This window comes from Ambystoma mexicanum, chromosome 11 (genome assembly GCF_040938575.1).
Source record: "Ambystoma mexicanum isolate Mex_15411 chromosome 11, UKY_AmexF1_1, whole genome shotgun sequence".
Taxonomy (NCBI): domain Eukaryota; kingdom Metazoa; phylum Chordata; class Amphibia; order Caudata; family Ambystomatidae; genus Ambystoma; species Ambystoma mexicanum.
Genome location: NC_090934.1, coordinates 707,092,958 through 707,109,303, shown reverse-complemented (window position 1 = coordinate 707,109,303; position 16,346 = coordinate 707,092,958). Strand labels below are relative to the sequence as shown.

Here is a 16,346-nt window from a genome sequence, read left to right as displayed (position 1 = left end):
AACCTCTGCCACCAGCCATTTCGATAGGAAAGGGTAGCATTTGACTGCTACATGAGTTTCTAGACCTAGGGGATACTAGGTAACCCCTCCAGCACTATTGTAAGATAGTGGGTGCTGGGTCTAGGATTTTTTAAAACTGTGTAGTACAGACTTCTACCAAAGGTTGGTTTTGGTTACATCTGTAGTCATAGTTGTGTGTAGTGGTCCAAAAGGACACTGCATACAAACTCTGCCTAACAATTGTTTCTACAGTTAGCCCATGAGATTCCTTTAGCTGGTCACTTAAGTTTTAAGAAGACCAAGGAAAGGATTTTTCTCTTTCTACTGGCCTAAGATGGGGTTTTTATGTAGATATATTCTGTAAAAGGTCCACAGTAGCATCTAAAGTGTGCTAAGCTTGATGTAACACACAGACCTTTCTGACTCAATTGGCAAACTATTTGTCCACGCTAGGGACTACTCCTAGCGATTGTACTTGTACATACTGTTTCACAGCGATTGAAAGTATGCCCAGCATGATGTAACACATAGACTTTTCTGAATCTCTTGTCAAACTATGTCTAGATGGGCTTCTCCCAGCGATTGTACCAATTCATATTGATTGTTTCTTCCTATATTATGTTATCTTCACATTCAGTTTTTGGGCCCTACTGTACATTTCGAATGGATTGTGTCCTCCCACATATTCCTCATCTTGGATGTATCCTTACCTTCAGCTTTGCAGCTTCGGAAAAAGAAATCGCCACCAGAGGGTGCTCTGCTCGAGTCTGCAGCGTCGATGTCCCTCGGCGGTATCCGTCCAGCATCAATGTCATCCGCAGTATAAATGGCTCGAGCCGCGCCCGGTGGACTCAGTTCCGTTTTTTCCAAAAGCTTTCGCTTCATACCAAGAAAACAGCGCTTTAGTTCTCAAAAATGTTTTAGTCATCGAACCCTTCTGCGCCTAAAACTGGCTTTAAGAAATGTCAGAAATGCGATAAGATGTCGATAACAGATCCCCATCGAAATTGCTTCTGGTGCCTCCGCCCCGACCATCGGATAGACTAGTGCGGTTCCTGTCAGTCGATGACCAATAAAGCGATAACGGAACGTAGAGGTAAACCAGCGGTGGAGGAGGAATTCTCAGTCTTCTTCGAGAGGAAAGAAAGGCTCGGCTGAGTCTAGCGAAAGATGTCATAAATCTGAGAAATCAAGGTCGAGGAGTAGATCTAGGAAGTCTTCTTCAAAAAAGTCAAAAGGCGACACCGGTCTCCCTCTTCCTCTTCTTTGAGGTCTTTAGAGGAGGTTATCATGCGGCCCAGACCCCCTCAAAGAAGTCTATTGAAACCCATGTACCTGCTCATGCTAAAAGTGACTGGGTAAAATCTAAAACAAAAAGATCTGATGCAAAATCGTTGAGGGCGTCCTCGAGGGGATCCTTCCCGATGCCTCACAAGAAACAAAAACCGGAGGCAAAACTCGATAAAATGGCGTTGGATACTCATCTACCATTTAAAAACATCATCAAAGGCTTCCTCAAAGCTTTTCTCGAAGACATCTGAGTCTAAGGTGTTGACAAGCCACTCGAAGACTCTTAAGTTGAGTACTTCTTCGACCGCGTCGAAGGCTCCTTCGACTGTATCAAAGCCTTTACCGTTAACGTCGACGCCATTGTCAACGTCTTCGTTTATTCCCATTACTAAATCGACTGCTGTCGAAGGTAAGGTCTATGCCACCGGAGAAGATTTTTCCATCTGGAAAATATAGGATTTTTTTCAAATCCATGTCCTCCATTTATGAGGAGAAAACCTCAGAGAAGGAGGATATTTCACCGGCTGGTGTTAAGTTGGGTACAAGGGAAGTCCCTGAGGAGTTAATTGACCCTCATTCAAAAATGGCAGACCTGTATGAGTGCTTACAAACAGCAAGTGGGCTGGACACATCTCCAGAGTATGAATTTGAAAAACCCTGCTGATCATGCAGATGCAGGATTCAGGAGATCAATGAATAGAATAACAGAATTTATGGGATGGAACAGAAATTCCCTGTTTTACCAAGAGGATGCTATGACGGACAACTTTGTGGGGGGGGCCTCAACAAGACCCAGTACGTCCTTTTCATATAGCTTTGCAAAGGAAGGTGAATGCTGCGTGGGGTAAACTGAGTCAGCTACTGCAGTGAATAAAAAAAATCCATCTAAATACAGGTAGTCTTCTTCAGACCCTGAATATTTAAGAAAACATCCATCACCTGAAAGTCTAGTGGTTCAGGCGGCCATATCTATTAGGAATGCAGCTTACCCGACAATTCCCCCAGACAGGGGTGATAAAAAAATTGACGCATGGTCCCGTAAGATTTTTTTCTTCGAGTAGTACATCATTGAAATGTAACTTGCATCCTTGCAAGATTTACATACACCCTGTGGGACTGTATGACAGCGGCAGCTGAACGTATCCCTGATGGTGAGGACCAGGAAATTTCCTGGCCATAGTTAAGGACTGAAAGGAGGCTATGGGGGAATGCCTCAAATCAGGTTTGAACACTGCTGACAGTATCGGCAGGCCCATGGCATCTAGTACGGTGCAACGCAGATTTGCGTGGCTGAGAAAGTCAGGTTTTCCACGGTTGTGCATGCCAGACTTCTCAATATGCCATTTGACGGCTTGAGGTTGTTCAGCAGCAAGGCGGATGAAAGTTTGGAGAAGCTGCAGACCTCTAAAGCGGCAGCAAAGTCACTTAGTGCCGTAATTAGACAACCTCAACAACGCCCCTACACAGGCTCATCTTCCTGGAGGGGTCATCCCTTTCGAATTTATTCCTCATTTGGAAAAGGAAGGGGACAGGCCAGTCAAAGAGGACAAAGGAAATTTTCCCCGGGGGCAAGGAAAAGGTGCTAGATCTGCCCCAGCAGCGGCAACTGTCCCATCAGCTGGTGCTGCAGCTGCCGCAAAGCCACTCCGAGGTTTTGACCCATAAGACCCCGGGGGAGGCCGAATCTCTCAGCATCTGGAAGAATGGGGGGCATCACTTCAGATGCTTGGGCACTGGAAACAGTATCCCAAGGTTACTGCCTTCCTTTTCAAAAGAAACCTCAGACTCACCCTTCGGGATACAACTCTACCAAAATTCCAGAACTGCTCCTGTTTTAGGAGATTTTAACCCTGCTAGAGAAAGGTGCAATAGAACATGTACCTGTAGCGGAGAGGAACAAGGGTTGGTACCCCCATATTTTCTCATCCCAAAGGACGGAGGATTGAGACCCAGCTTGGACTTAAGAGACTTGAACAAGTTCCTCAGGAAGGACAAGTTCAAGATGGTCACCGTTTCTCAGATCCTTCAGGCTCTCCAACTCAAGGACTGGTTGGTATCATTGGACCTGCAGAATGCTTACTTTAATGTGCCAATCCATCTCAAGCACAGAAAGTACCTGAGGTTCGCGATTGGCAACTCTCACTATCCGTTTGGATTTCTGCCATTCGGGTTGACCTCCGCCCGAGTGTTTTCACCAAGTTGTTGGCGGTAGGGTAGTGGCAGCGAGTCTCAGGAGGGGGGCAATTAATTTTACCCCTACCTGGACGATTGGTTATTCAGGGCACATTCTCCAGAACAAGCCCGGGAACATCTAAGCAAGACCTGCCACTTCCTACACAGACTGGCCTTCTCTCTGAATTTCAAGAAGTCAAATATGATACCATCACAAAAACTCCAATTTATCGAAGCATTTCTGGATACCTTCTCGGGCAAAGCCTCGCCTCCCGAAGAGAGAGCTCACCACATTCTGCAGATGGTAACAAAGTTCCAGAATGCCCAGCATCGGCCGGCCTTCAATTTTCTAAGGTTGCTCGGTCTTATGGCATCCTGCATTTTTCTGGTGCCAGAGGCCAGATTGAGGATGAGATCCCTACAGTGGGCCCTCAGGACTCAATGGTCCCAGTTTTCAGGGGAGATGTCAGATCTTTTGCAAGTCCTGACCAGAGTGGCACAGGATCTGCGATGGTGGGCTTGCATCGAACATATCCTCAAAGGAGAATATTTTTGGCAACCGTGGCTGGGGATAACGGTAGTGACGGACGCCTCACTCACAGAATGGGGAGCCCACACCAACGAACTGACAATCCGCAGTCTTTGGTCTTCATCGGAGTCCAAACTACACACCTACCTTTTAGAGCTAAGGGCAATCAGACTAGCGCTGAATGCATTTCCTGCCCTCTGTACGGGGAAAGAACGTCCTGATAATGACAGACAACACAGTGGCCATCTACTCTCTCAACAAGAGAGGAGGAGTAGGGTCACTACCACTGTGCAGAGAGGTAATGTAGCTCTGGTTCTGGGCAATACAGGAAGGAATCTCTCTAACAGCAATTCACCTAGCCGGAGAGCAGAACACAGTGGCGGACGCTCTGAGCAGGCAGAGCACAGTATCCCACGAATGGGAGCTAGCTCAGGAAGTCCTACAAGAGATCTTCACCCTTTGGGGAACCCCGCAAGTGAATCTATTCACGACCAGTGCCAACCAGAAGTCCGAACTGTACTGCTCAAGGGAATTTCCCCCAGGAGGAGCTCTAGGATTGCTCAAGTAATCAGGTTAAGAAAGTTCAGGAAATCTATGATCCTAATTGCCCTGGATTGGGCCAGGAGAACATGGTACCTGGACCTTCTGGACATGCCCATCTGCCCTCCAATATGTCTTCCACAAAGAAAGGAACTTCACGAGAGGAGGGTTGGGGCTCTCCATCCAGAGGTCAAGACACTCAGCCTTCATGCATGGTTTCTGAGAGGCTGAGATACAAGGATTGGGACCTTCCGGATGACGTAATGGAGATTTTGCTTTCGGCCAGAAGGCCAGCAACTAAATCTGTGTACCGGTGTTGTTGGATCAAATTCAGTAACTGGTGCAGAGATAAGAATGTGGACCCTTTTCAATGTAATATTCCTACAATATTGTCGTTTCTCTTACATTTGGCCAATTTTGGGCTCCATGTTGGCACGATTAAGGGTTATTTGGCAGCACTATCCATTTTTAAGCACTCCTCAGAGGAGGAATCTTATTCCAAGATACCCTTAATTGTACAATTTTAAAAGGGCTTACTAATGTTTTTCCTCCTATACCCTTTCAAGTACCTGTGTGGGATCTAAATTTAGTGTTAGAATGTCTCACTTGCATTCCATTTGAGCCATTACATTCTTGCCCGTTAAGGCTCCTAACTCTAAAAACTATACTACTTGCAGTGGTCGAAGTGTACGAAAAGAAGTAGTGGAACTATGTTCCCTCCCAGCCAACCCCATTGTACAGTTAACGTGTTTAAAGGAACTGTGAGCGTAAAAGTTTTTGGTCAAAGGGACACCCCTTATCCGATAATGATTGACTACAATATACGAAAAAACAGAACTGAGGCCAACGGGCGCGGCTCGAGCCATTTATACTGCAGATGACGTTGGCACTCGACGAATACCGCAGAGAGACATCTATGCCGCAGACTCGAGCAGAGTGCCCTCTGGTGGAGAATTTATTTTTCAGAAGCAGCAAAGCTGAAGGTAAGGATATATCTAAAATGAGGAATATGTGGGAGGAACATCCAATCGAAAGAATGTTACAGTTGGTAAGTAACTTGTTCATCTTCAACTTCACTCTTCATAGAGGTAATGATCCCCCTCTAGTACTGGACTCATGGATGCATGCTCAATTGAGAACTCCTCGCGGTCATTTTTCCACCCCGCTGACTTTTTCATTTGCCACCCTATCTAGCCGGAGAGCTCACGTTCCAGATAAGGACCCCCTTTTTAGGTTGATCACTCCTGGAGCAACAGTAGTTTGGCTATTCCCTTACATCCTCGCCCTATGTTAGGACGACGTATACGCTGGCGACTGTATACACATCTTTTTCAGAGTCATTCATTTGTTTTTGTATTTGATTGTAATTCTTATTTGATACTCTTTTCAATTACGAGCTAAATCAGGTCTGTCTCCCCGCTAGAGGTTCAGTACCTGCGTCACCTTGTGCCTATCATCATTACGTTTTAGTTAGTGTGCTCCATTCCAAGATGGCTCTCTGACACGCATACCTAATCGAGATAGGATTTCCTTCCTCTCTAACATTACGATGGTGATCAGAATGCCTTGCTATACAGCGTCCTAAGCGGGACTGGTTCAGCGTTCGGCTTGGCGAGCACTAGGAGCTCTGTCACTCTCTTCTCATACCGTCCAAAGGTAATGCCTTCTGCAGCGTAACAGAAGCACGGTAGTGACCCGATCGCTCTTCTTTGGCCTGATGGGTTCTTGTTTTCAACAGCATTTTCTGCTCCGGACCCGGCGGCCAGCTATACACCGACTTCGGAATTCATTCCTAAGAACTGCAGTAGCGCCCCGATTTACACGGAGTCTGAAGGTAATTTGCCCCTCCTCGCGGTGATCCTATTTGTCTGTCTTTATCTTCCGATTTACATATGGATCGAGTCACATTCAGTTATCTTGTGGTTTTTCACCCAGGTTAATCTTCCGTACCTGAGGGATTCATTCCTTTAACTTTTTTGGCGTCATTTAACGAACCCTCTGGGCCTTACCATTTAAGGTACTCACCATCTTTGTACCTTATCTCCCTGTTTGAATCTATTTTCTAGAGTATTATATGGTCTGTCCAGACACTTAATATCTACCTCGCACAAGGCATTTCACTTTTTAAACTTGCAGGTGGAGTCTCCAGCTTAGCCCGTGACTCTGCAACAGGTTTTAGCAAGATTTCTGTGCACAGTGCGGTCCACACCATAGACACGGCGTCCAACCTACTATCCGGCTGGCCTTATTCCTCTCACCATCCAGGTGAGTGACCAGCTAGTCGCCCTTACGACAGATCCTAATGGCATTGCTTTAGCACTCCAGAAAAGATAAGTTATTGCTTTTCTTTGCAGTTTTAGCAACTAAGCACCTACTAAGAAGCCCCACCTTACTCGTGAAGTGGTCTGCCCCGCGTGAACCTTCCAAGGTATTTTTTACATTTCCAGTGTAGGTTCCTAGTCCTATTGAGTGAACTGTGTAGGAATTTTAGCTATTAATTAGCTTATCCCCATCTTTTTTTAATCTTACAGGTTGCATTGACCCCTCCCTCTCCAGTCGGAGTTTCCGAAATAGGATTTCGCCCTCAAAGTATTCTCCTGATATATGTTCTGTATTGATTTCCAAAGAACAGGAACATGTTGAGACCCCTTTGCTCTGGATTGTAACAGAGTTAACAAAGATTTTACAATTGTCAATGAGTTGATAAATGTTTACAATGAATGAAATGCATTGATACACTGAAAATTGTTTTTTGTTGCACAAATCATTAATTGATTTTGCGTTTTCCTATGAAACTTGCTTTTAGATGTATTTTTGTCAGTACGCCTTAGTGCTAACATGTTTAACTATTTAATTCTGTTTTAATCATTGTTCATACTTTATTAAAATTCTATTGATTTTGTAAGTTAGTGTATCTCAAATGATCACTTTGCCCAGTGCTCCCTGTTACTTCGAACTCTAGCTTCACTATGATATATTAATGACCGGAAGGCCAACATGGTTGAGTTTACTTAAGACCAGCTAGTTCTCGTTATGGTACCTACAAGGCCGAGGGTCTTACAGGACAAATGGATTGGACCCTTCAAGGTTGTGGGCAAACTTGGAGAGGTCAATTATTTGGTGGACTTGGGAATCCCAAGGAGGCCCCCGAGGTCTTTCACACTAACCGCCTAAAGGCATATGTATCCAGACCAGAAATGAGAGCTTTGCTCTTGGCATCTGATCAAGAGGAGGAGGAGAGTGAACCTCTACCTGATCTTCTCAGGGGACAGCCTTTAGATGGGAAAATAGGAGTTAAACTCTCTTCTGATCTGACTTTGGACCAACAGGAGGAGTGCACAATTCTGTTGAATCAGTTTGCCTCCCTGTTCTCACTAACACCAGGCTTGACCCCTTGGGGCTAGCATGATATTCTCACTGGGGACAGTCACTGTCAAAAGCATGGGGTGCAGAATATCAGACCATGTAAGAAGCCACAGAAAGGAAGAGGTCAAGAAGATGTTTGATCTCGGGGTAATATAGCCATCTACAAGTCCATGGGCTAGTCCTGTTGTACTAGTGCCAAAGGCAGGATCCAAGGAGTTGAGATTCTGTGTGGACTATAGAGCTCTTAATGCAGTCACCACGACTGATGCCCATCCTTTACCTAGGACAGATGAGCTGGTGTATAAACTTGGTTCAGCCTAGTTCCTCAGTACATTTGACCTAAACCATGCTAAGAGGAAAGCTGCATTTTCAACCCCAGGAGGCCTCTACCAGTTTGAGGTAATGCCTTTTGGATTAAAGAATGCACCTGCTACATTCCAAAGGATGGTAAATCATGTTCTGAATGGGATGGAGGACTTCTGCATGGCATACTTGGATGACATTGCAGTGTTCAGCCCTACTAGGAAAGAGCATATTGACAACCTAGGCTATGTATTGCAGGCCCTTGAGCAGGCCCATCTGACCATAAAGGCAAGCAAATGTCAAATTGGTCAGAGTAAAGTGGTGTACCTTGGACATGAGGTAGGAGGAGGTGAAATAAGGCCATTGCCTAGCTAAGTACAAACTGTACAAGACTGGGCCACCCCTACTACTCAAACCCAAGTGAGAGCCTTTCTAGGTCTCGCATGTTACTATAGGAACTTCATAGAGAACTATGGGACCATAGCGTCTCCCTTGAATGTGATCATCTCACCCAAATTCCCCAAGAAGTAGGTCAAGTCGAATGAGGAGTGCACCAAGGCATTTGAAGGACTTAAGAAAGCCCTTTGTCAAGCTCCACTCTTAAGAGCTTCTAATTACAACCAATCCTTTATCATAGCTCTCAACTCACACGCTTTTGGCGGACGTCACCCGCCTTGTAAACAGCTGACTCACCCGCCAAGCCTCCAGCACGCCCATTCGTTTCAATGGGCCTCTCACCCGCCAAAAATAAAATTGGGTGTTTTCACCCGCCTTTACAACACAAATGGTTGAGAGCTATGCCTTTATTGTACAATAATTGAGGACTTAATTTTTTTAACCTGCATAGAGTGAGACCCTTTTTCCCCACTCACATGTATTTTAATGTGATTTCTGAGCTTTGTGTTTATTTTTGGTTATGGAGCCTGACAAACTCCATAGGCGGCATTGTTTACATTGTGTCACACAGCACCTTCAGTGCAGTGGCACAGGGAAGTCTTTCAGATTTCCTAAGGTTTAAATACCTTCTCTGGGCTAAACTTCTGTTCCCCAGAGCAGTAAAGTGAAATTGACTTTACTTACATTTGTAAATTTCTAGACCCAGCACACCCTATTTTACAATAGGGTGCTGGAGGGGTTAACTAGTATCCCCTTTTGTCTAACTTCTCATGTAACATTTTTGTCACCCTTTCCTCACTGAATGGCTGGTGGCAGTGGTTTTGTTTTTACTACCGTAGTGTGCATTTACCGTGGGCTGCGTTTGCAGCTGCAGTAAAGCACCCAAGGGTGCAATTTTTATCAAAATGCCCCTGGTCGTCTTTTTTTGCCATTTCTTTGTGGAAAGAGTCCTTGAGATTTACTCTGTGCGCCAGACCAGGTTTGGTCCCTTTGTTGATTTTGTCTTTGGCAGGATTCAAGAGTGAAGCCCGCCTCTGGCTCCAGGGTGTCTGGGGTAGGCCGAAAGTGAGGGAGGTGCTCTAAACTCTGTGCTTAGTCTCCTAGGAGACCCAAATGCACTCTGTGATGATTGGCCAGCTGACTATCCGGCAAGGACAGCCACCCTGCCTGCTGGGTGACTGACAGCTAGGCTGGAATGAAAGGGAGAGAACTGTATAAAAGGCGAGTCTTTTGGCTTGGAAGGCAGAGTCGACCACTGGACGAAGGAACCAAAGAAGAAATTGAAGAGGACGCCTACTGCAACTCCTGGACCGTTGGTTTGCCTGGTGAAGCCCTGCTGCAGTGCTGAAACGCCAAGTTTGCATCGCCCGAGAAGCCCCTGCAAGGACGAGTTGGTGGGACCAATCAACTCCAAAGTAAGCCACACGGACATCCAGTTGAATTTCCAGAGAGTTGCTGCTGCAGACCGTAGAGCCAGGGAGAGGAACACCAGTTTGTGTGTGCGCTGCTTTTAAGTTGGCCAAGAGCTCCAGGAAGATCCTCCGGACGTCCAGGAAGCAGAACTGCCCGAGCCCCCTAAATAGATTGCGGGACCCCAGAAGCAAGGAAAGTCCATTTCGACAGCCAGGAACCGCAGTGTTGCTCTTTGTGGTAGACGCGAGGAGCTGAAACGCTGAACAGCCACTGAAAGTGAAGTTTGCTGGTTGCAGGTTTTGACCGTCCCATTGCAGTGCAGGAGTCCTCCGACGTCCTCCCTCTTGTCCCCACGACTGAGGCCCAAGAACAGTGGGATCTGCAGAGCTGCACAGGAACAGGAGTCATCTGCTGCATATTTTCTTTATTTTAAATGTACTGTACAAAGTCTAAGAAAACTTACCTCTTGCTGTAGAGTTGCTTGCATCTTCTACTACTCGCAAGTCTAACAGCTTGTGACCCTACATTGATTCATCTTTTTCTTCAAAGACTTCTAAAACATTGTGCAAATACTTTTCTACTTACTTGCAAAGAAGTGCTTCAGCTCATATAGACTTCTGCCTATTGACTTTGGCTTAGCCTGTTTCACTGAATGACACTTGTTGGGGGATCTGAAAGTATTTGCCTGCTTAAGAATAATTGTGTTATCTTGTGTGCTCTAATAACCTTTCCTTTGACATTCAGAACTGGTTTAAGAGAAAGTCAAACAGTAATACATTAGTGTCAACAGCACCCTAGCTATTGAAGTCACCTGTGGGTGTAGGTCTCTGCTGTGTGCCATCCCAAATGGGTATTTACTGATTCTGAACTTAAGACAGTGTATAGTTTTGAAGTATATTTGTGTGGTGTTTTACAGTGCTCCCTTCTGAAGAAGGCTTGCATTAACTGACTGGTAAATTAATTGTTTTATGAAAAAACCCTGTGTGTAAGTGTTTGCTTGAATACTTGTCTCTGTGAATTTCTGTGCAACTCCCCTACAGCTCACATGGACCCCTCTTGAGATAAGCCTGACTACTTGTCCACACTACCAACCTGTGTAGTACAGACTTATACCAAAGGCTGGGTTGCTATAGCCAGGAGGTTGGGGTGGTTGTAGTGCACCCTAAGGGCACTGCACACAATCTTGCCTAACAGGTATAGGTGCAGTTCTGAGTCAGCTGGATAAGAAAGGCAGGGTACACCCTATCTGCTTCATCAGTAGGAATTTGTAGGACCAAGAAACAAGGTGGGTAACCATAGAACGTGAATGTTTTGCCATTGTGTGGTCTTTGAAGAAGGTTAGACCATACTTGAATGGGTCTACATTTGTAATTCAAACAGACCACCAACCCTTGAGATGGTTAATGCAGATTAAGAGGGCGAATTCTAAATTAAGATGGTCAATCAGCCTTCAGGGGTTTGATTTTACTATAGAACATAGGTCAGGATGTAATCACCAAAATGCTGATGGTCTCTCCCGAATGTTTGACCGACTGCAGTAAGGTGATTCATCCAGGAGTGGATTATATCCTCCTCTCCCTTGGTCTGGGGGGGGGGCGAGTGTTCGGAAGCATTCTCAGAAATGTGTTAATTACCTTCTACCTTAGAGACCCCCAGCTCTTTTTGCTGGACTTTAGGACTGTTTATCTCACATGTAATTGTAATATGATTTTATTATCTGTTTCTTTTGACTTTGGAGTATGACAAACCTTGCAAACCGGACAATGAGAGTCTTCTCCCCCCTAGCAGCCGCTGATCCCACACAAGTTTCATGCGGTGTCACTCAAGGATCATGCGTATCTCCGACGTATAACATCTTTACTAAGCCTTTGTTTGACAAGTTGGACAGACTGGGTATTATCTACACTAATTATGCAGATGACACTCAGATCCTTATCCCCCTTTCGGGCAACTTCTTGGAAGACACGGCCTTAGTAAATAAGATATATCTCCTCATCCAGGCATGGATGGCATCTCACGGCCCCTGCCTGAATGACGACAAGACTGAGTTACTGATCCTCGGCTCAGAGCTGGCCATCAAAAAACTTGACCCAAACTATGCCTCATTCAACATCGACAATAATGTCATCAAAGTGATGCCTGCAGTCAAAACCCTCGGGGTCTATCTCGACTCAGCGCTCACTTTCAAGAAACAAACTAACTCACTAGCATCTTCCACTGCATATACTTGCAAATTGATCCGAGCATGTAAACCATTTCTAACTGAGACTAGCTGCATTACACTAGCTAATGCACTCATCATATCCAAGCTGGATTACTGTAATGCTCTATTTGCAGGATCTAACAAGTATATCCTTGATAAACTCCAAACTCTCCAAAATAACGCTATTAGAGTAGCTTTAAATATTCCTAACAGAGCTCATATCTCCACCTCTAGGAAAAATATCCACTGGCTAAATATCAAAGACAGGATTGCCCTCAAAACACTTTCCCTCACCTCCAAATGTCTTAACAATATAGCTCCCCCTTACCTGGTAAACAGAGTCAACAAGAGAACTTCAAACCGTCCCACTAGAATGACTAATGCCTACCCCTCAGTGGTGCCTAGATACAAAAAGAGTACAGCTGGCGGCTCCAGTTTTCCGGTCATAGCTGCGCAAACCTGGAACAAACTCCCTATGGATCTCAGAATGGACCAACCTTACCCTAGCTTCAGGCGGAAAGTCCTCACCTGGATACGTTCCAATGCACTTAGCTCGACCGTCCCACTGCCACCTTCTCCAGAGACCCTAAATGACTGCAACTAGATGAATTGATTTCTGGTTAACTAGCTTGAACTGTAGTTTTGCATTTTCTTGTACATGCACCTTTGTTACTAATGTGAACTGTATAACTGTATTTTTCCTGTAACCAAGTTCTCAAGTATCCTTGTATTGTCTGCGCCCAGCTACACCTTCGGGTTTGGTTTTGCGCTATACCAAATAAAAAACAAACAAAACAAACAAACTCCATGGGCATCAGCTTTACATTGTGTAACACTGCACCTTTAGTGCAGTGGCACAGGGAAGTCTCTTAGATTTCCCAAAGGTTTTTAATACCTTCTCTTGTTGAAACTACTGTTTCCAAGAGCAATGAAGTGAAATTGACTTTACTTACATTCTCTAACTTTCTAGACCCAGCACACACTATCTTACCATAGGATGCTGAAGGGGTTACTTAGTATCCCCTTTGTCTAGTTTCTCATTTAACATTTTTGTTTCCCTTTCTACAATTAATGGCTGGTGGCAGTGGTTTACTTTTTTCTACCATTGTGTGGTTTTCCTGTGGGCTGCGTCCTTCTTGAGGTTTAATCTGCATGCCAAACCAAGTTTGGTCCCTTTGTTCGTTTTGTCTTTGGCGGGATTCATGAGTGAAGCCCGCCTTTGGCTCCAGTATGTCTGGCAGGGGCAGGAAGTGAGGGAGGTGCCCGAAATTCCCTGGGCTTAATCCCCTTGGTTACAGGAATGCACCAAAGGTGATTGGCCAGCTAGCTGTCCGGCAAGGACAGCCACCCTGCTGTATGATTGACAGCTAAGCTGGAATGAATGGGAGAAGCCTGCATAAAAGGCGAGGATTTTTGGCTTGGAAGGCAGTCGACCACTGGACAAAAGAATCCGAAGAAGCACTTGGAAGAGACTCCTGCTGCAACTCATGGACCGTTGGTTTGCCCGATGAAGCCCTGCTGCTGTGCGGAAGCTCTGAATTTGCCTTGACTAGAGAAGCCCTGCAAGGACGACTGCTCCCTTTGAGTTGGCGGGACCAATCAACTCCAAAGTAAGCCTGTCTGGACATCCTCTCAGAGCTGGCTGTACGTCTACTGCTGGAACTGAATTGCCAGGCAGAGGAACACCAGATAGTGTGCGTTGCTTTTAAGTCAGACCCGAGCGCTAGGAAGATCCTGCGGACTTCCCTGATGCAGGACTGACCAAGCTTGACCCACTTCAACAGAGTGCTGGACCCCAGATGCGAGGAAAGTCTGACGTGGAATCCGAGAACCGCAGTGTTGCCATTTGCTGTCAGAGGCGAGGAGCTGAAATACTGAAAAACCGCTGAATCAAAGTTTGCCCATTGTTGCCGCTGGCCTTCCCATTGCCAAGCAGGAGTCCCCAGACGTCCTCCCTCTTGTCCCCACGACTGAGGCTCAGGAACAACAGTATCTGTAGAGCTGCACAGGAACAGAAGCCAGCTGAAACCATTTCTTCTAACCAGAGGTACTGTACAGTTTAAGAGAAAGTACCTCTTGTTGTGTAGCCTTGCTCTCAGTTGAGACCTGTCTTGGTTACCTTGCAGAGTTGCTAAAGCTTTGCCCCTCACACGCCTCCCAGCTTGTGGCCCTTCAAGTGCTCTACTTTTCTACAAACATTTCTAAAAACATTGCAAGACTTTTTACCTACATGCAAAGAAGATCTTCAGCTCCCCTTGACATTGTGCAATTAACATTGGCTGTCCAGGCTCCCTGAGAGACTCCTCTTTAGCTCTGACTTTGTGCTTTGGCCTTTCCCCCAGGAAAGGGTTAATTTACTCTGCATTGGAACGTTCTTAAATGTACTTGCCTGTTTATGAATTATTTGTTAACCTTTGTTTTATTCCTGTATTCTATCTTTTAGGCCTCAACTAATTATTGCTCTAAATGTACCAGTGATGAATCAATGTCCACAGTGTCCTAGCTATTTAAACCACCTGAGGGTGTAGGTAGTGTGCCATCCCCAATGGGTATCAGCTGGTTTAGAGAAACAGTGTGTTTTGAAGTGTATTGTAAGTGTTATCTATATATTGCACCATTCTGAAGAAGGCTTATACAACTGTCTGTGAAATAAATTAATAATTGTTTAATCAAGAAACCTTGAGTGTAAGTTTATTTGAATAACTGCTACTTTGAAACACTGTTACAACATTACTGCTCACATTGACCCCTCTTGAGAGAAGCCTAGCTGCTGAGCCACACTACCAACCTGTGTAGTTCAGACTTATACCAAAGGTTGGGTGCCTATTGCCAAGAGGTCAAGCTTATTGTAGTGCACCCAAAGGGTACTGCATACAATCTTGCCTAACAGGCCTCAATTAACCCAAAAATCAGCGAGAGTCTAGAAAAAGCAGATATGCTGGAGACTCCAATGAATCAGTGGAGGAACGCTGGAAAAAAGCTTTCCTAAAAGAACTCAAGAAAGAACAGTTATTGGATGTGTTGTACGTTTTGATTGTTTTTACCACATGGGTAATATAAGATGAGTCATGTCGTTATGTGTTATTCCTTTATTTTTATGGGCAATGATTGAACATTATTTAGGTTTTCTTTTTCCTTATGTTTTCTATTTTTTTCTTATCCTGCAGAGAAATCTGGGCCAGATTCTTGGCGTTTGAAAGTAACATTGGTGATCTAGCTAGTATACTTAAGGTGGAAAAGCGAAGATTTACTGCATTCAAAGAAGAGTATGAAGGCAAAGAAACCGCATTGCTAGTTGATAGGTACAAGTTCATGGATTTGTATCCTTGCTCTGCAAGTGAACTTAAAGCGCTTGGTTACAAGGTATGTTTAGCGATTTACTGAATATAGTTTCAGAAATAATGGTATTGTAAATATATGAAGTAGAATTATAGACCGTGTGGCACCCCACAATGATATACTTACTGGCACAATAGACCAAAGCAACCTGCTGTTAAAACGCCAATACAAAACACCACTGTTAAAACACACTTTCCATTTTTGAGTTTCTAGAGCCACTTTTTAGGGCATCTCAACCTTTTGCTTCCCTCCTGAAGGTCTTCGTTTAGAAATATTTACTTTTTGCACCTTTCTCTCCATGGATTTCTGTGGGACCTGTTAAGATCGATTTCTAAAATCTGGCCTGGTGGACTGTTAGGCAAGATTGTATGTATTAATCCTGTGGGAGACTACACCAGTCGTGTCCTCTTGGTAATGGGTAACCCACCTATTGATATGTCTGTACTACACAGGTTGGTAGTGTGACTGAGCAGCCAGACCTATCTCAAGAGGGGTAAATGTGAGCTGTAGCACTGTAGCATCGAAAACCACCCGTACAAGTATCCAAATAAAACTTACACTCAAGGATTTCTAATAAATTATTTATTTAGCGGTCAGTTTTAAAAAAGCATTCTTTAAAAAGGGCACTATGCAACAATAAAAATATACTTCATAACATGTTCTCTGAATCAAGATAAGCAAGTAGATACTCGTTAGAGATGCTTCATACACACTTCTACACCCTGGGGTGACTTCAATTGCTAGGACAGTATTGGCATTTATATATCACTTTTGTACTTGGTAGAATTCTGTGGA

The 16,346-nt window shown here is 44.8% G+C and overlaps 1 protein-coding gene across 1 annotated transcript in view; it reads left to right on the top strand.

Annotated features, from left to right (window-relative positions):
• Positions 1–16,346, top strand: part of CSTF3 (cleavage stimulation factor subunit 3) — a 731,385-nt gene that overhangs the window by 578,267 nt on the left and 136,772 nt on the right. Inside the window, exon 17 of the mRNA XM_069623577.1 lies at positions 15,380–15,575. Within this exon, the coding sequence (XP_069479678.1) occupies positions 15,380–15,575 (196 nt within the window). The remainder of the gene's footprint in view (positions 1–15,379; positions 15,576–16,346) is intronic.